This window comes from Lissotriton vulgaris, chromosome 2_2 (genome assembly GCF_964263255.1).
Source record: "Lissotriton vulgaris chromosome 2_2, aLisVul1.2, whole genome shotgun sequence".
Lineage (NCBI taxonomy): Eukaryota > Metazoa > Chordata > Amphibia > Caudata > Salamandridae > Lissotriton > Lissotriton vulgaris.
Window position 1 is genome coordinate 318151626 of NC_141688.1, and position 24686 is coordinate 318176311.

Sequence of the window (24686 nt, forward strand, 5' to 3'; positions counted from 1 at the left end):
TCTTTTAAAAATTTTTGTCTTAGAATCTATGCCAATATCGACCTCATCTATTGATTAGAACCCACCAACACTGATATATTCAGGTTAGTCCAGACAACATGTATACCCTTATGTATTTTACGGATTACTCAATTTTGATAGTTTTACACTGAACCTATATATTTATTTAAATTTAGGTTGCCTGCCCCACTACCCCTTCCTCGTCCTGATGAAGACCCACCTGCAAGGATTTCATTGATTCCTGCCTCCTTTGGGTCGAAACGTCGACTTTTTCACCTTATAACACAGCCTCCTCCCATCCCAATTTTTGCATAATATGGACTTTGGGGCATGTGTATTGTAAACGTTTGTGTTGATTGAATATCGTTACGCTGTCCATCCGACATTGAACTCATATAAATGTATGAATAATACGTGTTTTTATTGTCACTATCCCTCCCTACACTACCCTCACGACTGCACGTCCACCTTACCCCCAGGGGTACTGATACAACTGTATATTACAATTGGTTTTGAATACCTTTTCCTATAATGTGAATTAAACATTATAGATGCATTTATTTTCATTTACTTTATTCAAACTGTCTCTATTTATGTGTCTTCCTTACTGGGACCCCTTCTTCTTCAAGAGAAGCACCCCGGACCCTCCTGGTCCACTCCAGACGCCATTTTGAGTCCACCGCGTGGGCTTGAATTTGCCAAGGCTTTGTTGCCCAATCCTGGGTCCAGCGACGCCGACAGCTTCATCCATCGTGGGACAGCTCGCTCCTCCATCCTGGTCGCCGACAACGCCTCCTGGTCCGTGAGATCTGCAGAGCACAGCGTCACCCACTCACCTAGTCGAGGTGACTACCATCCGGTGCCCTCCTGGTGCCACCTGACTACTGGCTAGTAGTCTCGAACTTGGTCCCCTCTGCTTTCAGGTGTCATCTCTCTTCAAGATCCAGGCTTGGATCACTTCGAACTCTCTTCACTGGTCGCCTGCCAGCATCTTTCTTCCAGGCTCCTGGTCCGTCTACGAGGATTCCCGACGTCTTTTGAGACCTATGCAGCTGCAGCCCCTGGGCTAGGTAACTTCGGCATTTCGGTGCCCCAGCATAGCCTCACAATCCAAGGGTCAGAATCCACTTTCGTTTTCCTCCTACCAGGTCGGGTTCGCCCGAGAACACTAACTCTGTGAAATCTAGCTACCATAGACTTTGTCCCGCATCCCGCGTGAGAGTGCACACTCTGCACCCGAGTCCCCTAGGCCTCCTAGAAGTAATCTGAAGATTCTATAGTCAAGACCTAGCGATTCCAAAGCCTATTAGTACTGTACTTACCTGCTAGTAATTTCGCATTCCACTTTCAGAGTATATGGTTTTCCGTGCCCCTCGGGCATTTGTATATACTGTGCTAACTTAAGTATTTTCGTAAGAGTTTTGTTTTGTGGGGGGGAGTAGGAGAGTAGGGTCTGCAATCCTATGATCACCCAGATTTTTTGCTTTTGTTTCACTGGTTTACGACTTTCTCTGGCTGTGGGCCTGCCAATCAGACCCACAGCCTGGCTGTTCTCTCTCTAAATTACAACATGTACCCTAGGTGCATTTACCAATTGGTACTGGGCCACCTTATCAGACCCTGTAACTCAGGGCATAGGTGTACCCAGGGCCTACCAGGGGCTGAAGCATGTATTATGCCACCCCTGGCTGGCCTCCTAAATTTGACACAACTGGCTGCAGGACAGCTGGGGCAAAGTCGTGTAATCACCCTTTGCTGTAGATATAGTATACCTATATCTAACCCTAAAAATGGACACACAGATTCCGATCAGTCACTCCTATGGCAGGCCTTAACAATCCTGAAGGCAGAGTGCTTGGAATCGTGTGAGATGGTGCTCTGGCATGAGCTGAGCCTGTCTGCAGCTTGCGGAACCAAGTCCTAATAGCTGTTCCATGATAGCCCATACCATATACTCTAAAGTGCATTATAATACTCGCGGTTAAATGCTAACTTTGGTATTGCTTTATCAAAACATGTCGAGTAAGGTGTCATACGAATTGGAATACTAACCCCTCGCCAATTCTGGCGACGGGGTTAGCATTCCACCCTTCTAGAGGGACACGACATGGATGTAACTGTGAACCCCGGTTAAAGTTAACTGAAGCCTCAGCTCCACAAAATGGATGCTGCCACCACAGACACGAGTCTGACCCCCTGCAGCTGGGAGTCCTTCCAGCGAGGGGAGCCTGGACAAAGGGTTTCCTGTCAAGGGCGGTGCTAGCACCGTCCCAGACAGGGTTTTGTGTATCCTGGGTAGGCAGGGCTTTACAGGAAGGGGACTGCTGAGTGGCACCCCGGTGCTCACTACGCATAGGCCGGTCAGAACCAGTTCCAGGGGCACACCAGCCCCTGGCCTGGGGGAAGTCGGGCCTGGGAGAGGGGTGTAACCACCCCCCTCCTAGTCCCACCCATAGGCAGGACCTAGTCACCGGGTCAGCCCCCTTTTTTAGTATAAAGATAGGAGCGGGCCCCCTGTTCAAATTAGATCATCTTTGGAATCAAGACACGACTTTCTGCGAAAGGACAACAAGATTTCTTCTTCAAGATTCTCCCTTGTGGCTAAGGAGTAGTCACCCTGCATCAAGCGGGCACCATCCTAAGAACACTGCGGTCTGCTGCAAGTCCTTCCTTCGGAATCCGACTGCCCAGCTCAACGAGACCCGGCTTCCCTGGCACCTCTGACCTCTACTCACCTCTACAGCCAAGCTGAGAACCGTGAGTGCGACGAGACCTCGAGGGACCGACGATCGCCAAGACTGCACGACTTCTTTGCAACAAGCCCACCGTGTGCTCCACTGGTGAGTGCTTCGGGGTCCGAGAAGCCCCAACCCTGAGCAGCTCCAGCACCGAAGATCAGCCCTCCAGCATCTCCATGATCTGCGTGGGGCCCTTCTGCTTCTGCCTGCTCACCGAGCTGTGTGGCTACTAGCCGGCTGGCTTGTGGCCTTCTTCACGACGCCCGACGACATCACTGCTGCTGGCCTGGTTGCTCCAGACTGGCCCTTGCTTCCTTCTTCAAGAGAAGCACCCCCGACCCTCCTGGTCCACTCCAGACGCCATTTTGAGTCCACCGCGTGGGCTTGAATTTGCCAAGGCTTTGTTGCCCAATCCTGGGTCCAGCGACGCCGACAGCTTCATCCATCGTGGGACAGCTCGCTCCTCCATCCTGGTCGCCGACAACGCCTCCTGGTCCGTGAGATCTGCAGAGCACAGCGTCACCCACTCATCTAGTCGAGGTGACTACCATCCGGTGCCCTCCTGGTGCCACCTGACTACTGGCTAGTAGTCTCGAACTTGGTCCCCTCTGCTTTCAGGTGTCATCTCTCTTCAAGATCCAGGCTTGGATCACTTCGAACTCTCTTCACTGGTCGCCTGCCAGCATCTTTCTTCCAGGCTCCTGGTCCGTCTACGAGGATTCCCGACGTCTTTTGAGACCTATGCAGCTGCAGCCCCTGGGCTAGGTAACTTCGGCATTTCGGTGCCCCAGCATAGCCTCACTATCCAAGGGTCAGAATCCACTTTCGTTTTCCTCCTACCAGGTCGGGTTCGCCCGAGAACACTAACTCTGTGAAATCTAGCTATCATAGACTTTGTCCCGCATCCCGCGTGAGAGTGCACACTCTGCACCCGAGTCCCCTAGGCCTCCTAGAAGTAATCTGAAAATTCTATAGTCAAGACCTAGCGATTCCAAAGCCTATTAGTACTGTACTTACCTGCTAGTAATTTCGCATTCCACTTTCAGAGTATATGGTTTTCCGTGCCCCTCGGGCATTTGTATATACTGTGCTAACTTAAGTATTTTCGTAAGAGTTTTGTTTTGTGCTTAGTACCCTGTCCTCATAAAGAGTACAGGGCTGTTGTGATTCTTAATAAATATCTTGTTTATTTTCATAACACTTGTGTGGTGTCCTTTCACTTGGTGTTCAAGGGGTATATGTGTGGTATAACAGCTGGCTTAACACGCCCTCTCGAGTCTTTAGCCTTAGACTGCTCGTATCCACGCTACTAGGATAGCTGGTCTATAAGGTTGACTTACAACCAATCATCAATAAGGGTTGCTGGACTGATACATAGTGTTCACTAGAATAGTGAGCACTGCATATCAGGCCACCTTCTCACAGTAACCATATAGTCAGATATCCCCCTTCCTACACCTTCCCTTCCCTGTGCTGGCTCCACCTCCTGTGAGGCGGCTGATGTGGCTGCCCTGCACACTGAATAGAAGAAAGGAGTCCTGTAAACAAAGTGCTCAGGAACTGGTTTGGACTGGGCACAGGCCCATCTCCCCTCAGAGAACAAAGGATTTTGAGGTATAAATATTGGAACCCTGATCCCAAAAAATTAGATCACATTTAGACTACTTTGCTGAGGAGAGGAACCTGAAGAAACGGAGGAGAGACTATCCCTAAGCTGAAGTGCTACTTGGGGGAATTGACCTGCAGTGGTTGCCTGACTGCCAAAGGAAGGAGAAAAAAACTTTGTGTACTTTGCTTTCAACTTGTGAAGGATCTCCAAGGGCTTGGAAAAGAGCTTGCCTTCTGCTGAAGTCTCAGGGACAACTGACTTCAACCCCCAGCGCCCCAGAGCTCTTTGGAAGTGCCTGCTACTGCTTTTGGGCCTTATGAGGGATTGCGTGTCGCAAGAAGCTGGAAGCGCGACAACGAAGAAGGGTGTCGCCGTCGCATCTTGAACGTCGGCGTTGTAAATGCCGTATTACACCGCATCGAAATAAGCGTCTCGCATCGAAGAGGAATCGTGTCGCTGTCGCATCTTGGATGTCAGTGCTGTAGCTGTCGTATTGCACTGCATCGAGAAAAGCGACTTGCATCTCCCAGGTAAGCGCGCCGCCGTCTGAGCTGCTGCCGTCGCATTAGTTGTGGCATCGTGCGGAAGCAGTCTGGGCAGAAGTGGTATAGGAAGAAAGGCGTACAATAGACCAACTCCACTCACGACGAACGGCGCCGCCGAGTGAGTGCCGCCTTGGAAATTTCAACATGCAGAACTGATGACAGTGCGCGTTCTCTTTGGTGGCAAATAGCTTTAACCAAGGCTCTCCCCACTGCAGAAAGAGACTTTGCACCACATCCGAGTTCAGACACCTTTCGTGATCTATCAAGCACCAGTGGCTGAGTTTGTCCGCCCTGTCGTTCAGAGAACCTGCCAGGTGTTGAACCACCAAGGTAATGCCTTGATGTTCCAGCCATGTCCAGAGGCGCAGAGCCTCCTGACATAGGGTCCACAACCCCACCTTGCCCTGTTTGTTGCAATTCCACATGGCGTGGTGTTGTCTGGGAACACCTTCACTACACTTACCCAGACAGAGGGAAGGAATGCCTTCAGTGCCAGACAGATCGCCTGAAGCACCAAAAGGTTGATATGGAGCCGGGACTCCGCCGGAGACCACAGGCATATGATCTCTTTCTCTCCCAAGTGGCCACCCCATCCCAGGAGGGACGCATATGTCACCACTGTGTGCTCCGGTTTGGGAAGGGAGAGGGATCTGACATTGACCCAATCGCTATTAGTGAGCCACTACTGCAATTTTCATGCAGTGCCCTCCGAGATCTGGACATGATAGGACAGGTTGCACTGCATATGCTATTTGGCATGCTGCACCAGCAGGATGCAGGAGGCCATCAGGCCCAGGAGCCGGAGGGTCATCCTGACTGAAACCCAGGATAGAGGCTGAAAGATCGGAATCATAGCCTGAATATCCTTGCTGTTCGGGAGGATAAACCCGAAACTGCGTCAAATCCAGAAGCGCTCGGATGAAGGGGGGCTTCTGAGAGGGACTCAGGTGCAACTTCGACACGTTGATGGAGAACCCCAGCAAATGCAGGAGGTCGGCCGTAGTCTGAAGGTGGGTGACGACTGCCTGGGGCGAGCCCGCCTTCAACAGCCAGTCGTCGAGGTAGGGGAACAGCGACACCCCTGACCTGTGCAGATGAGCTGCAACCACCGACATCACTTTTGTGAATACCAGAGGGGCACTGGTAAGGCCAAAGGGGAGTACGGCAAACTGAAAATGCTCCTGGCCTACTGTGAATCAGTGGGCCGGCAGGACGGGGATGTGAAAATATGCATCCTGCAAGTCCAACGCTACCATCCAGTCTCCAGGGTCTAGGGCTACCAAGACCTGAGCCCACATCTTTAACTTCTCCTTCAGGAGGAAGGAATTGACGTTCCTGAGGTCCAAGATGGGACGCAAGCCCCTTTCTCCTTCTTGGGGACCACAAAATAGTGGGAATAACAACCACGTCCTACTTCGGACCCAGGAACGCGCTCGATGGCCCCCTAGGCCAAGAGGGCCACGACTGCCTGTTGGAGAAGCGCAAAGTGATTCCCGACATGCGGTAGAACTGAAGTGGCATGGCTGGGGGGGATAAACTTGAAGGGGAGTGAGCGCCAGTGGGGGAGGTGATGCTGAATTCTGCCGTCCACCTGCGTGGGGTGCACCCCAAAGCTTAGACTAGGAAGGCTTTTAGGCGGATGCTGCGGGAGCAGAGATGAACTGACCCACACGTTGACCCCCTGTGCCACCATGGCAGCCACCACACCTGTGCTGAGAATGGTTCTGCGCAGGCTTCTGGCTGAACGAACATGTAGGGGCACCCCTTCCATGGCCAGGAAAGGAACTAAAGGTAGACGTGGCCAGGCATGTGGTGGAGAGACCCAAGGACTTGGCCGTAGCCCGAGAGTCCTTGAACCGCTCCAGCGCACTGTCTGCCTTATCGCCAAACATGTCCATGAGGGAACTCTGGACATCCCTGAAAACCCCATGGATCGCAGCCAGGCATGGCGAGGCAAGGCCATCGTGGAGAGGGCTCTCCCTAAGAGTCCACGGTGTCCAGCACGCACAGAATGGTGAACTTCGCAGCATCCTTCCCCTCTGAAACAGCTTGAAAAAGTACAGCCCCTACCTCCTCTGGGCACTGGGGCAGAGATGTTGGTTAATGCCAAGTCTTTGGCTCCACAGGTGTTTTCAGTTCTAGTAAGCACCAAGGCAGATGAGGTTGGGGCCAAAGGTTGGCTCGGGGGCCAGTGTCTGAGTTGCGGGAGCAAAGTGGCTGGTCTCGAGGACTCTTCGGAGCTGAGCCAGAGATGGGCAGAGAATCCACAGTCATCTGTCCGTGCCAACCCTGGCCCAAAGGCAGTGGTGGTCCGAAAACCAGTCTCTGGTGCTCGAGTGGCTGAGTGCCCTTTGGCAGAGGACTGCTTGGGTTGAGGGTGGAGGAGAAAGGGTGGCTGAACTCACAGACAGCAGGGCTGGTGGAAGATTAATGATCTCCAGGTTAGAGTCAAAGCTTTCTTCAGGGAAGAAAGCCTATTCATCTGCCACCGACGGTTGTGGATGATGTTTCCCCTCCAATGTCCTCAGGAGGTCTGGTGTGTCGTTGCGCTCCTACATGACATTATGAGTCGACGTGCCCACTGGTCTGAAGAGACTTCTTGGAACGGAAGGAGTGGCATGTATAGTAGGCGGCCTTGCGTTCGAGAGCCAAGCCATATTGCAGACCTGAGGGTAATCTGTTCGAGAATACTTCGCAAGGCAGCGAGGACAATACTGAAAGGGCGTCTGTTCTATCACCATTGAGGCTTGTTGGAGAGACACAATGAAGTAGTTGTCCCAATCAACCTGACAGCGCTAGATGACACTGCTTAGAAAGAAAGCTTTTTTTTAAGGCGAGTAATCTGGGAGAAAATCAATCCATCAGAAGGAGTACCTTCTGCGTCCAGTCTAAGCAGCGCTGCAGTTTTAGCTTTGATCTATGAATTAAGACATGGAAGAACTCTAATTCAGGCAGTCAAAATCTAGCACATTAGCTGCATGTTGCATTTTGGTCTTAGACGTTATTGGTCTTTGTATTCATGATTAAGCAGCACTCTAAGGTGGGTAATGATCAAACCCATTGCTCAGGTCCGACCGAAAACTGGCACTTGCAGTCCTCAAAAAGCTTGAAGGAAGTTGGAGGACATGCATCAGGTCAAAACAAAGGCAGTGGCCTACAAAAATTGCTTTGCTGCAGATTGCATAAAAAGTAGGAAACAAAGTACCATTACTTCTGGGGGAAATACCAGTGGAATTCCAATCACAAACTTGCTCTATTTTCTTCCTTGAATGGAAGAAGGCCCCAGGACATGTGCCTTGGGATATTTCCACCAATAAACTAATCCGCAGGAAGAAGTGAACATTAAACATCACATCCCAACTCATGTTTAGATGTTGCTGAAATAAAAGTGAAGTGCAGAATCTGGTGCAATAGTGTACACGAACAAGGTTTAGTGGAGAAACGTGCAGGATTTGCGGTCCCGGAAACAAATCAGTAAGCAGTGCAAATTAGTGGAGGAAACTACAAGTGTTAGTAAAGCATACAATAAAACAGCACTGCCAGGAACTAAACACCAACACTTGAAAAGTGCAGCACAAACGTCTGAGGAACAGTGCCAGGACCACTTCTAACTAATGCTACAAAAAAGCCAAAGTAAGCACCACGGTTATGCGGGCAAGTCTAGAAACCACACAAACACCTGGATGATGATAATGAAAGAAATGCATGCACTCTAGCAGCAGCAGAAACAGTTCACACCAAAGCTTGGAGGAAGCATTCAATTAGGTAACAAGGTTAATTTATTTGTGGTCTTTCTGAACAGATGTGGTGATACCTGTTGAGGTGATTCGACCTTTGCCCTCTTGCTCAGACTCAATGATACGTAGACCTCGCTCAACATAGCTCTGGAAGAACTGCGAGGAGTTTCTCAAGAAGGGCTCGATGTCAGTGTCTGAGTATTTCTTCTTGTACTCGTAGAGCTCAGCAAGGCCCTGTGGATAAATATCAACTCGATGATGTCTGAGACACTGAAATTGAATGCATTGACTAGACTGACTTCCCTTCCCACTTCTGCATGTAGGCCCCTACGTGCACAAAGTGCTTACCTCTTTGGTATTCTCTTTAGAGCCAATCTTCTTAAATATTTCTGCTAAAATGTCACTGGCTTTTGCCTTGGTGGCCTTTTCATCCTAGAAAGAAAACAGCACATAATGTATGTAAATGGTAAGAGGTATAGTAGTAAATAGGCTACCTTGCAGTTGCAGTTCATGGAGTTTAAGCAGGACGGAAATACTTTGGCAAACATAAAATTGGGTACAATCTTGAGCTAGAAAAAGTAAAAGGAAGCAAATCTCAATTCTTTCATGCCTTCTACACAGCATTACTTATGCAAAATTCCTGCAGCTTTTAAGTCCATAACAGTCAATACGGTCGGCCTTCAAAATGGAGTCATCGCTTCCTAGTGCAACAGTATGGCAAATCCACCAATGAATGACTGAATGAATGAAATAGCTTTTGTATAGTGCATGGCTACTCGGGAGCATCCCAGCGCTGACACCGTAACTAGAAGCACAGACACCTTAGGGGAAAAGCCAGGTTTTTAGCTGTTTTCTGAAGATGAGGTGGTTGGGCTCACTACGAAGGTCCAGCGGAAGCGTTTTAAAGTTTGGCAGCACTGTATGAAAAAAGTTGGCCGCCCCTTTTGGCCTTCTTGATATTAGCAACCACTGCTTGGTGGAGCTCGTCAGAGCGAACTTTTCTATTCGCCCTGTAGGGGCGGATCAAGGCTTTCTTGAAGAGGTCCGCTCCCTTCCAGAGAATTATGGACAACGCAGAGGGCCTTAAAGTGAATTCTTTTTTGCACAGAGAGCCAGTGGAGGGAGCATAATGCGGGCCTTGCTGAACAACGATTGGGGGTCCCTTTCTGCAGTCTCGCTGCACAATTTTGTACGACCTGCAGTTTAGCGTCTACTGATTTCGGTGTCCCTGGGTAGAGGGCATTGCCATAGACTATCCTTGAAAAATTTAATGCATGGATCAACAGTTTTTTTGCTGGAAATGGTAAGAGGGGGAGGACTTTATGGGTCATTCCGAGCAAGCCATAACGTAAGGCAGCAGCCTTCCTGGCCTTGATCTAGCCAGATTCCCAGACTTTTCATCTGTTTTTGAGGCTGGCACCGGGCACATACTAGCTGGCCACATAGGGCTTGCTTTAAAGCTTAGAGGGTTGCTGAGAATCATAAGCTCTGTTTTATTACCATTAAGCTTTAGGTGAGACAGACGCATCCACTTAGCAACTTCCTCGAGGCAGGCATGGAGATTTTTGCAAGACCTTTCAAGAGGACTCAATGCTACAGCCAGCTGTGTATCATCGGAGTATGCTACTATATGAATTCCGAAGGGGGATACAATATCCACCAACTGGGCGATATGGACATTAAAGAGTAGGCTGAACCCTGAGGAACTCCACACTGTAAAAAAATAGGATTTGAGGTGGTGTCGCCTTCAAAAACCTGGAAAAATCTTTCTTCAAGGAAAGATTGTACCCATAGTAGGGCTGTGCCATTCACTCCTGGGGCGGTGAACCAGGGTATCGAAAGCCTCGCTCAAGTCGAGGAGGATTATAGCTGATGATCCTCCCAAGTCAAAAATCTTTCTAGATACTTCCACCACTGCTTGTAAGGCACTTTCAGTACCTTGGCAAGGGCGAATGCTCGTTTGGGAGGGGTGGAGCAAATCATTGGATTCTAGAAACACGGAGAGCATATGGTTAATGTATTTCCCCGCCATCTTGCAGATTCCAGGAAGGAGCGAAATAGGGCGATAGTTACCAAAGTCAGCTGGATCCAGATTGTTTTTTTTTTTTTTAGCAGCACCTTTATCATAGCCCTTTTCTAATCAGGAGGAACCAAACCCGTAGACAGGGAAGCATTAATCAGGCAAGTGGCAATGGGGGAGACTGTAGGTGCGACCAGTTTCAGGATGCATGGGGTACAGGGTCTAGTGGCGACCCACTTTCTACAGATGACAGGATGGCAAGAAATTATTTGTGTGTCATTGAGGTTAAGGTCTCCAATTGATGTTTAGTTGTAAGCCCACCCACATTCATATCCTCTAATGAAGTGAGGCTGCCTTTTTGGGGGGAGATGATTGAGAAGGTTTTGTACTTTAGTGGCAAAGTATTCTGCATGTTCACTGCAACGGAAACCTGAGTGGTCCAATGCAGCAGGAGGGCCAGGGACTTTGAGTAGCTTTTTGGCAATGAGGAAGGTTTCTCTGGCAGAATTAGCAGCCGACGCGATCTTTTCCTCATAATAGGTGGCTTGAGCTATTTTTATTTCTGCCTTATACCGACCAAAAGCTGCCCTATTTTCTAATTTCTTCTCGGTGAAAAATCTGTTCTCCAGACCCTTTTCAATTTTTTACATTGCTGTTTTAAGATGGGTAATTTAGGGGAGAACCATGGGGACTGGTTTAATCCAGCTTTCTTCTGAATTGATATTTTAGGGAGCATCAGATTGAGTGATCCCTCAATCCAGTTGCAAAAGCTCAGGGTTTGGTCTAGTTTTTTCGAGTTCTTGAGTCCACCTCTCCAGGGAGAGTTTGGGCCAGGGTTGGATTCCGGTTCACGTGAGCTGAGTGCGCAGTACAGTGCTTGATGGCGACCAGAAAAAGGGGATTAAAAAATGGTCTAACCACGGAAGGGGGATGGGCTCTTTCCCTTTTAGGTCTACCAGATTAGTAAAAAATAGGGTCGCGGAGGTGCCTTTTGACATGGGTTGCTTGTGAGACCTTCTGAAGCAGTTTATAGGCCGTGAGATCTTGAGCTAGTTGAGTTGCGGTGATCGCAGAGGGATCACAATGAAAACTTCATTTCTCCTAGGAGAGTAAAATTAGCAGCGACACTGGCAAGATTGACAATTGTTTCTAGAATGGATTTACAAAATTGGCCAATCGCCCCTGGTGGGTGATAGATAAGAATACCTGAAAGGGAGAGGGTGGGGGTAAATTCTATTGAGAAGTGGGATTTCTCGCAGTCAGATAACTGGCTACCTGATATGAGACAAGTCAAATCATTTTTATAAATAATAGCGACACCACCTCTCTTGCCGGTTGCTCTGTCCGCCCTCTGAATTAAATATCCCGGGGGAAGTGCTTGGACTATATCTGGCTCGGAGCTGGGATTGAGCCAGGTTTCTGTAAGGAACAAGACTTCCGGATCTGAGTCCTTTAAGGACAGATTTCCGCTGTGTGTTTGGGTAAGGATCTACAATTTTGTAGGAATAGTTTGTATAATTCCCGACGGCTGGTGGGGGACAACAAGTGTCGAAAGTTCAAACCGACAGTGGAGACACCTATCCTAGAGCGTCTCGATCAAGATTGAGTGTGCACATTTTGGCTCTGGGTTGGATTTAACTGTTTGAGCCGCAAGCTAGTATAATGGTAATCTGGGGAAGGGGAGGCCTGGTCCGGCTTGCCTTGGGTGCGCCCGCTGCGCGGTTGCATCATCTGGTGCTTTTATATCAGTCGATCGTCTGGTTGCAGCGGCTGGAGCGCTCACCCGACACCTAAGTGCGTGTACTGGTGAGAATGGATGCCCCACTACCCTCGAGCTTTTAACACAGCTCTCCCGGTAACCTGAGACACTTTTCTTAAAATAGCAACAGTATTTTAAAATCAGCAACACGTATTAAAAATAGCACCAGTATATTTAAAAACAATAGCAGCAATGATTATGTTAAAAACTGAAGATAAAGCCAAATAGACAATCGAGCTTCCGCGAGGGTAAATGCTTCTAGCTCTTGCTGCGCAATTGCGTCATCTGGCGCTTTTATGGCGTCAGTTGAGCGTCAGGGTCCAGCTGCTAGAGCGCTGACCCCATGCCTAAGTGCGTGTACTGGTGAGAATGGATGCCCCACTACCCTCGAGCTTTTAACACAGCTCTCCCGGTAACCTGAGACACTTTTCTTAAAATAGCAAATGTATTTTAAAATCAGTAACACATTAAAAATAGAGCCAGTATATTTAAGAAGAGTAGCAGCAATGATTATGTTAAAAACAGAAGATAACAAAACCAAATAAACGATCGAGCTTCCGCGAGGGTAAATGCTTTTAGTTAGTTACAATGAACAGTCCTGCAGCAGGTCCTAGGACATTCTGGTCAAAACATGTGATCATGTTAGCTGAAAACAACCATGAATTACATCAAGTAACACACTCCTCTTGCATCATTAATCATTGTGTACAGTGTGTGAGAAAGTGGCTCTATATATACACTGGACCAAAGTAAGGTACAGTGTGTACAGAGTCCACAAACCCCAGAGGTATAACAGAGGTTTAAGTCAGGGCTGACCTTACTCTCCAAAGTGGTAGCTTGGTCGAGCAGTAAGGCAGTACCAGAGGACAGTGTAAAGCATTTGTTGTACACACTCAGTCAGCAAAAGGTTTCACACACTCAAGGACTGAACTCTAGGCCAATTGTTTTTATATCCACAGATATAGTTTTATTTTTAGAACCAACAGTTATCAAAATATACTTTTCTCAATAGGAGTGATCTCAGGTAAGTACTTTGCAGAAAGGCAATAAACTTTGTAAATGCAAAAGATACAGTGGTTGCAGTAGGCAACAATTCTTAACACAATTTAACACTGGTCTCAATGGGTTTTTCTACATAAATGCAGTTGATTGCTTTATAGATTACTTTTGTAACTTCAGGACTGGGCCCTAGATTCAGTCCTGGGGTCTAAGCTGAAAACAGTTTAGTAAAAACGTTTTAGTTATTGCAATGATTTTTAAAGAATATAAAGGTATTTCAAAAGTTGACAAACATTTCAGCGAAAAACTAGCAATGTTATCCAAAGGAAGGAAATTCAAGTCACAGGTAAAGTATGTTCTTGTTACTTTTGTAATCCAGGACTGGACTCCTAGGTTCAGTACTGGGGTCTCTACCTAAGACAAGTAAGTAATTACGTTTCAGTAGTTGGTACGATATTTAAGGAATATTTTTAATTTCTAAAAGTAGACACTTAGAAGAAATTTCACAGAAAAACAGTCAATGGTTTCCTATGGAAGAAATGTAGATTACTAGCGAACACGGCTGTGATTACTTTTTAGATTCAGTACTGGGCTACAAGGTACAGTACTGGCTGCTCTCCTGATTACAGGTGAGTAATTCGGAATTAGTTATTCGGCTGATTTTAGATGAATATTTTAAAGTTTCAAAACTTCACACTTGGAAGATTTTTCGAGTCAAACCAGTCAATGTTATCCTATGGCAGGAAAGTGAGTCTACCGTTTTCAGGCGAGTAATTCACTGGTGAAGTTAAGGCTCTGAGCACAGACTCGGGAGTCCAACAGGGTCAGGTAAGTACAGTTGTTACACCCTCAGCGGCACCCGGGTGCAGAGAGTAAGCCCAATGTTAGCCTATGGCAGGCAGGGGGCCTTGGTGGATGCTAGCAGGCAGGCCATGAGGCTGTGGGAGCTGAGCTCCAGGTCACTTACACAGGGCAAGTGGGGAAGTAGGATAGAACAGATGCTGCACTTCCATTGCACTTGGGCGGCTGGGTGCAGGGTGGTTTTGGGCTGTCGGGCGTCCTATATATTTCAATGGGAAAGCTGGTTGTTGAACGAAGGCTGCAGGCTCGGGGGACGGAGATTCTTCAGGTGCGACCACCACTTCGAAAGGTACGCTGGGAAGCTGTAGGTAGGTAGGCGCCCCTTTGAAGGGCACCTGGGGGCGCAGGGGTGTCTTTTGGTGTCGGGAAAGCTTACGCTCAGCTGGTCGCGGTTGGAGGGGTCCTTGGTTGTGAGGCTGCAGGCATCGTCAGGAGCGTCGAGGAGGGTCCTTGGGTGCTGGATCCCTGGTCACAGTCGCCGGGGGGCGCCCTCGTGCTCTTTGTTCACTCCGGCACAGGCCGGTCTGGATTCGCGGTTGCTGGCTGGCACCAGAGGTTGTTGCTGTTTGAGCATAACCACTGCTTGTGGGAGTCCCAGTCTTTGGATGAGCAAGGCAGTCAGGTCCTCTGGGGTGTTCGAGGTTGCTGACCACAGGAGACGCCGGGGTTTAGCAGGAGCAGATTCAAGTATCGACAGGCCAATCGGGCTGGGGCCAAGTCGGTTGGTGTCATCCTCTTGTTTGCAGCTGCACGGCAGGTCTTCTTTGTTATTTTTCTTCTTGTTTCAAAATCGGGATCTGGGGAAGGAAGGTTCAGGGTGCCCCTAAATGTTACATTTAGGGGCGTTACAAGTAGGGAAAGGTCAGGGACCAATGGGTCCCTTTCCTGGGGTGAGTACACCCCCTATCCTGCCACTCAAATGGGAGGGGGCAGTAGCTAGTCCCGATTGGGTAGGGCTCCCCATCCTCAAGATGGGGGCAGCCGGGAATTGTTTTTCATCTCGCCTCCCCCACCTGAGGGGTGGAGTTGGCAGAGGCTGGCACACCCCCTTTCCTCACTTAGGTTTTCCCACCGGCCTTCCTGCCAGAGTGGGGATCAGAACCGGTGGGGACCAGTTGCTGAGTACAGCAAGTGGCCTGGAGAAGCTTACAAAGGCGGCATGCCTTTAAAGCTTCCCCTGCCCATCCTGGGGGAGGAGACCTAGCATCTCGTCCCAGGATGTGTATTGTTGCAGTCTCAAGAGAGCCCAGAGATCCAGCAACATGTCTGATGGGTGGCATCCTAGGCAGCCTCTCAGTCCGGACACGGGATGTGGGTTGGTTTCAGGGGGCAACTCCAAGTTGCCCTCTGTCGTGCATTTTACATTAAATTCCACACTGGCATCAGTGCGGGTATAATGTGCTGAGCAGTTTGATACCAAACTTCTAAGTCTTCAGTGTAGCCATTATGGTGCTGTAATGACAACCTCCCAGCACCATATACTCTTAATGACATCACTGCACTTACAGTGCTCAGCAATGGACCTGCGCACTACAGGGGCACAGGACTCATGCACCTGTGCCCACACCACTGGCAGAGTGTGTATTTTTTTTTTTTTGGGTAAGACATTTATTGCGCATTGTCATAGAAATAGTACAGTCAATCTCGCCTACAACCTTAGAAGGCCGGCTTTGCAAAGTACGCAGAAGTAAATGATCAGCTTATCCATACACAGCCCATCAGCCGACAACCATAGGTCCGGCGGCGTATGTTCGGTAGCAGTGTAGGCGATGGTTGCGACAGTGCATCCGCATGGTACATTTGCCTGATCAGTCTTACATTTTTTGGTATTTTCGACAAAAGCCCCCATAACCTAGGGAGGACGTTACAAACAACAAAGCAATAACCCCCTGTAAAACTCAAAGCACTGTGTCACAGCATTCTCCCCCCCTCATTGCCCCACCAAGTGTAGCTCATAGTGGCAATAAGTCTTTAGCAGTTGAGCGCTCAGCCCTCATTATCATCAGATGCCACTGACACCAGATATTGTTGGAAGGGCTCCCAAAAGTCTCTGGGGCGGGACCCCATAGGCAACTCTTCCTCATACGTGACTAAGGTGTCTCTACAATAGGCCAAGTCTTCCAGCCAGTTTTTCACTTTTGGTTTTCGCTTACTGTTCCAATGTAGGGATATTCTTCTCTTCGCCATCAATAACGCAATCACACAAAGTTTACGCCGTCTCGCTCGCAGGTGTGGCACCAATCCCAGGAGACAGACTTTGGCAGTACACGGCAATTGGGCCCCCAACATAGTGTTGAGTGTCTGTATCACCTGAACCCAGTATTGTGCTACCGCATCGCAGTGCCATGCCAAGTGTATGAAATCCGCGTGTTCCTGCCCGCACCTAGTGCAATTAGTGTTGTCTCTCAGACCATATCTGTGTAGACGTGCAGGGGTGTGGTACATATGGTGCAAATATTTGTAATGGATCAGTCTAAGATTCCCGTTAGGTGTCAGCATCCCCGTAAGCATGCAGGAGGCCTCCCATTCCTCTTCCGTGAGATCTTCCCCCAGTACCGCTTGCCATTTCTCCCTGGCTTTTGTAGCGTTACCACCATTGCTAGATTGCGCGCAGCGGTACAGTCGAGACACCAGGTGTGCAGCTGAGGGGGTGTTGATCACGAGTGTCAGTGGTGCGAGTGCTTGCGGTTCTGCTGGGAAAGACACAAAGTGTTCCTTCACCGCCCTCTGAAGCCTATAATAGTTGAAGCTAAACAACAGAGTTGGATTCTGGATGTATGTTAGCTGATTCAGCGGTACAAATTGCCCTGCTCTGTACAAATCCCCAAGGGTGTCTATGCCAGCGCGTTTAAGAAGGTCCATCCCCACCTGTTCTTGCGTGACAGACAGTGCCGGGTGGTGAGCCAATGGGAGTGTCGGTGCATAGAGAGGCGTGCAACGCGCCATCTTACTTAGTGTCCTCCATGCTTCTATCGTGGTGTTCACTGGGTTGATATCATGTTCGTGTAATCTGGGGCGTTTGTGCGTTAATATACTCGTTAGTGGGATGGGGTCAGCATCTCCATGCTCAACAGCCACGTGCGTCAAAAATGGAATCTCGTGAAACCAGTAATGCGCGTATTGCGCCTGTGCACACTGATAGTATAGGTAGATGTCCGGCACCTTAAAACCTCCTTTAGCGTATGGGAGTGTCAGAGTCTGCAGGTCCAATCTAGCCTGTTTACCCGCCCAGATTAAGGAGAGCATGAGAGATTTAATATTACGGAACACCTCCACCGGGGGCTTAATAGGTATATTATTAAAAAGATATAAGAATTTGGGCAGGAGCACCATCTTCACAATGGCAAGTCTGTCTGCCAGTGAGAGCGGCAGACTAATCCATCTCTTTACCTTGTCCTCTAAAGCAGAGACAGTCCTCCCGTAGTTGGTGCGGATGACTAGCTCTGGATCTCTGTGGAACCAGACGCCTAGGTACTTCGTCGGCTCCTCCTGCCATTCCAGGGGATAATCCAGCGGCGTGGGCTGAGTGCCATCTGTCAGTGGGAGTATGAGGGACTTGCTCCAATTAATGTGGAGACCCGAGTATTGGCCGAATTTAATGTATTCCCGCATTAGGGGGTTGGTTTGATTCCGGGTTTTTCACATACAAGACCATGTCGTCCGCGTATAGGGCAATGTGTATGGGCCGCGTAGGTAACTGAATAGCTGAGTAGTGGTGGTGCTGTCTTATTTTACACGCCAAGGGTTCCAGTATAAGGGCAAACAGCATAGGCGATAGAGGGCATCCTTGTCTGGTGCCACGTCCGATGTCTATCGGGGATGATAGATGTTTGTTTACCCGTATGCGGGCCGTCAGGCCCGAGTACAGCATCGTGATCCAGCCAACGAATAAGGGGGGGAACCCCATCCGGATTAGGACTGCGTGCAGGAACGGCCAGTCAATCGTATCGAATGCCTTAGCCGCGTCCAGCAAGACAGCAACCGCTTTGATATCCGGGGCCAGGTAGTGCGCCAGAGCAAAAAGGGTGCGAGTGTTGTGTGTGGTCGACCGGTCTGGGATGAAACCCGCCTGGTCTGGTCTTATTAACATCGGCATTAGTGGCTTCAGACGGTCCGCCAGAATGCTGGCTAGGATCTTGGTGTCGACGTTGATCAATGAGAGAGGGCGGTATGAGTCGCATTGTTCTTCGTCTTTACCAGGTTTCAGTATGGCGATGATCAACGCCTCTCTCATGGACGGTGGCAGAGTCTGGGCTTCATGTGCGGCCTCGTACAGATTCACTAGATGTGGTGCTAGCGTGCTAGCGTACGTTTTATAGAATTCTATGACGAAGCCATCCGGGCCCGGTGCTTTGCCATTAGGGAGTCTTTTGATAGTGTCAACGACTTCTTGTGTCGTGAGGGGCCTAGCTAAATATTCCCTGTGCCCGTCCGCCAACCAGGCAATCTCTAAGTCAGCCATGTATTCCAGTATCTCCTCCCGTGGCACCTGTGCTCTGGCCTCATATAGAGCCCCATAGGTTTCCCTGAATTCGCCCATAATGGTCGGCATGTCATGTGCGCGTGTGCCGTGTTTGGTACGTATAGTCGCTATATGTTGTGGCGCCCTTCCCGAGCAAATCTTCTCTGCTAGGGCCCTGCCCGGCCTACCCCCTTCCCCATACCTCCTGGCCGTTGTTCTCTTGAAAATGTATTTGAGTTCGTCATCGGCAAACGTGTTGTATTCTAACAATATTGATTGTATGTCACTTAGTAGTGCCGTGTCCCCAGTGTTCGTGTAGCGCTGTTCCAGATCTCGGAGCATCTCCTCCCTCCTGTTAAGCTGGTGACGAATATCTTTCAGTATACCAGCAGACGTGTTAATGCACACGCCCCGTATTGTCGCTTTAAATGCTTCCCATAGGAGGCACGGGTCCTCCGTGGTGGGGGCATTTAGTTCAAAGTAGTCGGTGATCGCTGTTTGGACTGTATCCACACAGAGCGGATCGCGCAATGCCTGCGCGTTGAAGCGCCAGGTTTAGGGTGGTGGGACATAGTGTGGGATCCGTAACCGTAGGAGCACAGGACTGTGATCCGACAGTGTTCTCGGGAGATGTGTTACCTGCTCCACCCAGGCAAGGACGTCCTGAGTGGCTAGCCAAAAGTCTAATCGGGACCAGCTCCTGTTTGCAGCATTTATGTGTGTGGCTACCTGTTCCCCCGGGTGTAGTATCCTCCACAGGTCACTGACGTGCAAATTAGACATTGCATCAAGCAGCATTTCCCTCGCCTTGGTATGTTGCTCGAGTGTGTGTGCTGCCCTGTCGAGCCCATCTCTGAGTGTGACGTTGAAATCCCCTCCCCAGATAACATTGTCCGCTTGTACATCAGCTACAATATGCCATAACCTTTCAAAAAAACCTGCATCATCCACGTTTGGGCCATACACATTCACAAGAGCCAGTTTATGGTGTCTCGTCTCGCCTACCACTATTACATAGCGCCCCCCTGTGTCAGTGTGCGTGTTCGTTATTTTGAAGTGAGTCCCTTTTTTGATCAAAATGCTGACGCCACGGGAGTACGATGAGTAGTATGAGCCAGTGGTGGATTCTGCCCATTTGTTCCCCAGCCTGTATGTGGAAGTGGGTGCCATGTGAGTTTCTTGTAGGAAGGCCACATCGACCTTAAGCCTGTCAAAGTACGCAAACATTTGCCTTTTCTTTTTCGGGTTCCCCAGCCCCCTGGCATTCCATGTGATGAAGTTGAGTGTGTCAAAGCGCGCCATTAGCACGTGGTCCGGTGAAATCGTGCGCCGCGTGATCTGCGTGGCCATCTATGAAACCGTGCATTCTTAACATTCGCAATGAAGGCAACAAAAGAGGTCGCAATGCTTCTCAGACACAGTACAAACACAGTAACTACAATCAGCTTCCCCTTCCCCCCACCTCCCACTTTAGCACCCAAACTTTGCCAAAGCCATTCCCCCCCGAACTTCAGAACTGTGAGTAAACTTTTTGTGGGGAACACCCTCCTGGGGGTGCCGCCCGAGGCACACATCTCCATCCACATAGTGGATGTGGACGGGCGCGATTTGCATACTATTACATCGTCAACATTTATACCCTATCCCCCCTACCCCCATCCCCGATCCCTCGCAGGCACTTAGTGACCATCATCGTTCTTCTTACCCCCCCCCCCAAAGTACAGGAACATTCGTAGGCAGTGCCAACCACCCTCAATGTCAGTGTCTCGGGGTTGCACAGTAAGGTCGCAGGTAGCTCATCGTGCTAGCTACTTGTCATTAGTCAGTGGAGGCCCAATGTTCATGTGCGGGTTCTGCATTAACGTTTCCCCATAGTACTCACTGCGTTACCGCCATGCATGACTCCCATCCAGAGTCCGTCAGCAGTGGGAGCCCCAGTCTCGTGGCGTGCCACGCGAGGTGTCATCCAAATCGTAGTGTCCGTCGTGCGTCTCCACCAGTGCTGAAGTGGTCCAAAGAGACACACATTGAGCCATCGCATTGTCAGTCGTTGTCGCTCATTCTGCCCGCATTCTCCTGATTTTTCCGACGTTTGGTGAGAGTCTTGACGTATTCCTGCGCGGCTTGCACCGTTGTGAGGACCACCGGCTTTCCATCCGTCAGGATTTTAAGTTTTGCAGGGTACAGCATCGCGTATCCAATGTCCAGCTCACGAAGTTTCTTCTTCACTGGAGCAAACTCCTTCCTGGCCTGTTGCACCGCCATGGTGTGGTCTGGGTAAAACTCCAGCGAATTGCCCTGGTGGGTAATGGCGCCCTTTTCCCTCGCCAGTCGGAGTATAGTGTCCCTGTCCCTGTAGTTGAGTACTCGGGCGATGATTATTCGAGGCGTAGCTCCTGGTTTCGGAGTGGGGGCCAGAGAACGGTGGGCGCGTTCGATCAGGAAGACCTCAGAGAAGCTGCCAGCTCCAAAGATGTCCTTCAGCATGTTCTCCACGTACGTCTCCATCTTGCCCGTGTTGGTGGATTCCGGCAGGCCCGAGATGCGCACGTTGTTGCGGCGGGACCTCGCTTCCTGGTCCTCCACCTTCGCCTTCAGGGTTTCCAGGGTCCTCTCAAGGGCGCCGTGTTTTTTTGCGATGTCTCTGGAGTGATCCTCCACCGAGGAGATCCTGCGCTCCGCCTCCACCAGTCTCTCCTCGTGGTTTTCCAGCTTGTTAGACAGAGAGTCCACCCGCGCCACGACACTGTCCATCTTGCCATTCATGTCATGCAGACTCTGCTGGATAGCCCTTAGTACTGCCTCCATGCCGGCGCCTTCTACCAGTACCTGGTCTCAGTCAGTGTCTTGGGCAGCGCCCGTTTTCGTCGCTTGCTTCCTTGCTTCAAAGGGCAGTTTCGACTGCTGCTTGTCCGGCTTACCCATTGTACCCGGGGGGTCAGCTGGGCTAGTGACTAGTGGGCTCGTTGGGATTGCTGGATTGGTCGTTGTCCGTGTACGTCGCAGCTGTGTTCCAGTCGCCCTCGGCGTTGAAGCCCCACTCATTAGGCCATGTACTGAGCCCGACAGTGGTGCAGGTCAGCCCAGTGCGCTGTGCAGGAGTGTCCTGTGGCGGTACATATGGTGCAGGGTGCTTGCCGTGTCCCTGTACCTCCCTGGCCGTGTGGGGCGGTCTCGTGTGCGATGGCAGGTTTAGTTCGCGCCTACAGGGCAGCGGGCAGCAGCGGTGAGCAGCCACCAACTCGCGCGCTCTTTCCAGCTCACCTCCAGCCGTTTCTCCTCCTAATGCGCCGCAGTAGCTGCACAAAGTGGTATTTCCGCGCTTGGTGTTACGCTGGTGCATCAATATAGGGAGCTGGCAGCGTCTGGCGCTGGGTCGCCGAGTTTGCGTTTCACCGCCGCCGCCATTTTGGCCGCCGTGGAACGCACACTGTCCGCCGAGATTTTCGCATGTTGTACAGGCACATCGTACCTGAAAGCCGCTGGTTCTAGCGCCCCACAGCTAGCGCGTTGAGTGGAGGTTTGTCCTGTGGCCGTCCATGGGCAGCATCGCTCGTTTTATCTGCGGTCGTCTTGGCCGCGCGCCGCCATTTTGGTTAGCCGGTCCGCTCCGTGAGAAGAAATGCCGATTTCTTCGGCGTGCGGTTGTTCTCCCGGCCGATGTCGCCACAGTGTGGAGGCGAGTCCATCAGCCGTCCATTCCGCCTTTTTCCGCTGGAATCGGGACAGATTCGGGGCCAAGGGTTTCGAGAAGACGCGCCCGTCCGGCGGAGCCGACTTAGAAGTCAGCCATCTCGCAGTGCGCCCTCTAGCGCCCCCCTGGCAGAGTGTGTATCACCTTCCCCTGGGCACTCCCCCTCCTCAACTTGCTCAGTTCTCCCCGCGCAGCCGATCTAAACGCTGCTGCAGGTCAGAGAACAAATTTGCCGCCATTACACGGGAAGCCAGGCCACGCCCACTGCCCTGAGGCCACGCCCCTTCTCTCTCGCTACTTAAGCCGCGCTGAAGCAAAAGCCTGCATTAGCTTGAAACCTATCTCCTGAGGCGGAAGCCGGGAAGAACGCTCGTTTTTAAAAAAAAATTGAAATCTGATTGAATTGTTTTTACCTGTGTGTATCACCTTCCCCTGGGCACTCCCCATCCTCAACTTGCTCAGTTCTCCCCGCGCAGCCGATCTAAACGCTGCTGCGGGTCAGAGACAAATTTGCTGCCATTACATGGGAAGCCAGGCCACCCCCACTGCCATGAGGCCACGCCCCTCCCTCCTTAAATCAATGTGCCTCTCCCGGACGCGCAGCGGACACGCCGCCTGCGCGCCGAAGGTGTGCCCAAGGTAAGCCCGTCTGCGCCCGTCCGCGCCAGGACGGGCCATGGGCCCAGTCCCCCTGCACCCCCAGCTCGACACCCATCAGTTACTCTGCAGGCACACTTCTGCAACTCAGGAATAGTACCCCTGACCTCTGTCTCCATACAATCTCACTCTAAGAGCGTCAAAATGAATGCAGCCATTGCTCATACAGACTCACTCCTAACTCCTCCCCAAAACCCGCACACTCAAAATGGCCCTGCTTACCTGCAGATCCCTCCCCAAACACAGTACCGAGATCAACCTTGTCATACTGGACAACGATATCGAGGTGCTGTTCTTTACGGAAACCTGGATCAACTCAGCCACAGACAAAGTCCAAGCTCTACACCCAGGTTACCGAATTAAACACCTTGACAGACCATTAGGGCCAGGAGGTGGCATAGCAATTATCACCAAAGCCCACCTCTCCTGCCAGCTCAAGGACAGCCCAATCCTCGACTGTGAAAACATCCACTTCTCCATACACCTCCCCCGGAGAAAACTCTGTCGACCCCCGGGCCCACTTGGACAGTTTCCCAACTCACTAGTGGATACAGCTATCTCACTAGCCTGTCTCTCCTCCAACTTCACAGTGTTAGGAGATCTCAATATTCATTTCAACAACCCAGGGAACAAAATAGCTGTAGACCTCAAAGAAGACCTAGCCGCACTCAGCCTCTCCTTGAAAAATCTCCACCCCACCCACATCAAGGGCCATCTCTTGGACCCAATCTTCTCAAATATTCCGTAACTCACCACATCAATACCCTTCCCTATCCCCTGGTCAGATCACCACCGAAGCCACTCACAGCCCCCCACCCCAGGCACCTTCCCGCCCGTGGCACAAACTTGACACGGGTGCATGGATCAGCCAGCTGACAGCCTCCACTCCCACTCTGGATCCGGACCCCTCGCTAGCGGACATCCAAATTCGAACTTGGATAGAAAAATCCCAAGATTCGGTCCTCCCCTTTCAAAACTTCCACAGTAAGAGGGGATCATTCAAATCACCTTGGTTCACCCCAGAATTGCGCGAATTGCGGAAAAAATGCAAAAAACTAGAACGCCTCTGGAGGAAAGACTGGGATTCAAACAGCAGAGAAAAATATATATCATCCATGAAACAGTATAAAACATGTATAAAAGATACGCAAGCTGCATATTTTGAAGGAAAAATTCTAGCTGCAGCTAACTCTTCCAAGGAGACCTACCGCATTGTGCGGTCACTTATGAAAGTCCCCGAACCTCAGCCCGTCGCCGACCCTACCGGCGCTAGATGCACCCAACTTGCCGAGTTTTTTTCCTCTAAAATCCGCAAAATCCTAAAGACCTTCCCCCATCTCCACCCCCCCCCCGACCCACTAGCTTGGCCCACCGACCGAGACGCCCCCCCTCCAGGACGCCTTCTCCCTCATATCCACTGAGACAATGGTGGCCACCTTCAACCAAGTTAAGAGCGGCTCCCCGGCCGATCCAGCGTCCATGAACAAACTGAAATTATTCGCCCCTACAATATCCCCCCCTCCTAACCAGGCTGATTAATGCCTCCCTCTCCCAAGGGATAGTTCCCACCAACTGGAAAAGTGCGATAGTACGCCCCCTCCTCAA

General features: G+C 50.5%; 1 protein-coding gene across 8 annotated transcripts in view; it reads right to left on the reverse strand.

Annotated features, from left to right (window-relative positions):
• Positions 1-24686, reverse strand: part of CKAP5 (cytoskeleton associated protein 5) — a 901993-nt gene that overhangs the window by 36700 nt on the left and 840607 nt on the right. For all 8 annotated transcript variants that reach the window (XM_086959680.1, XM_086959676.1, XM_086959682.1 and 5 more), the window contains 2 exons: positions 8978-9061; positions 8707-8863 (listed from right to left, as the gene is read on the reverse strand). In XM_086959680.1, coding sequence (XP_086815806.1) covers positions 8707-8863; positions 8978-9061 — 241 coding nt within the window. The remainder of the gene's footprint in view (positions 1-8706; positions 8864-8977; positions 9062-24686) is intronic.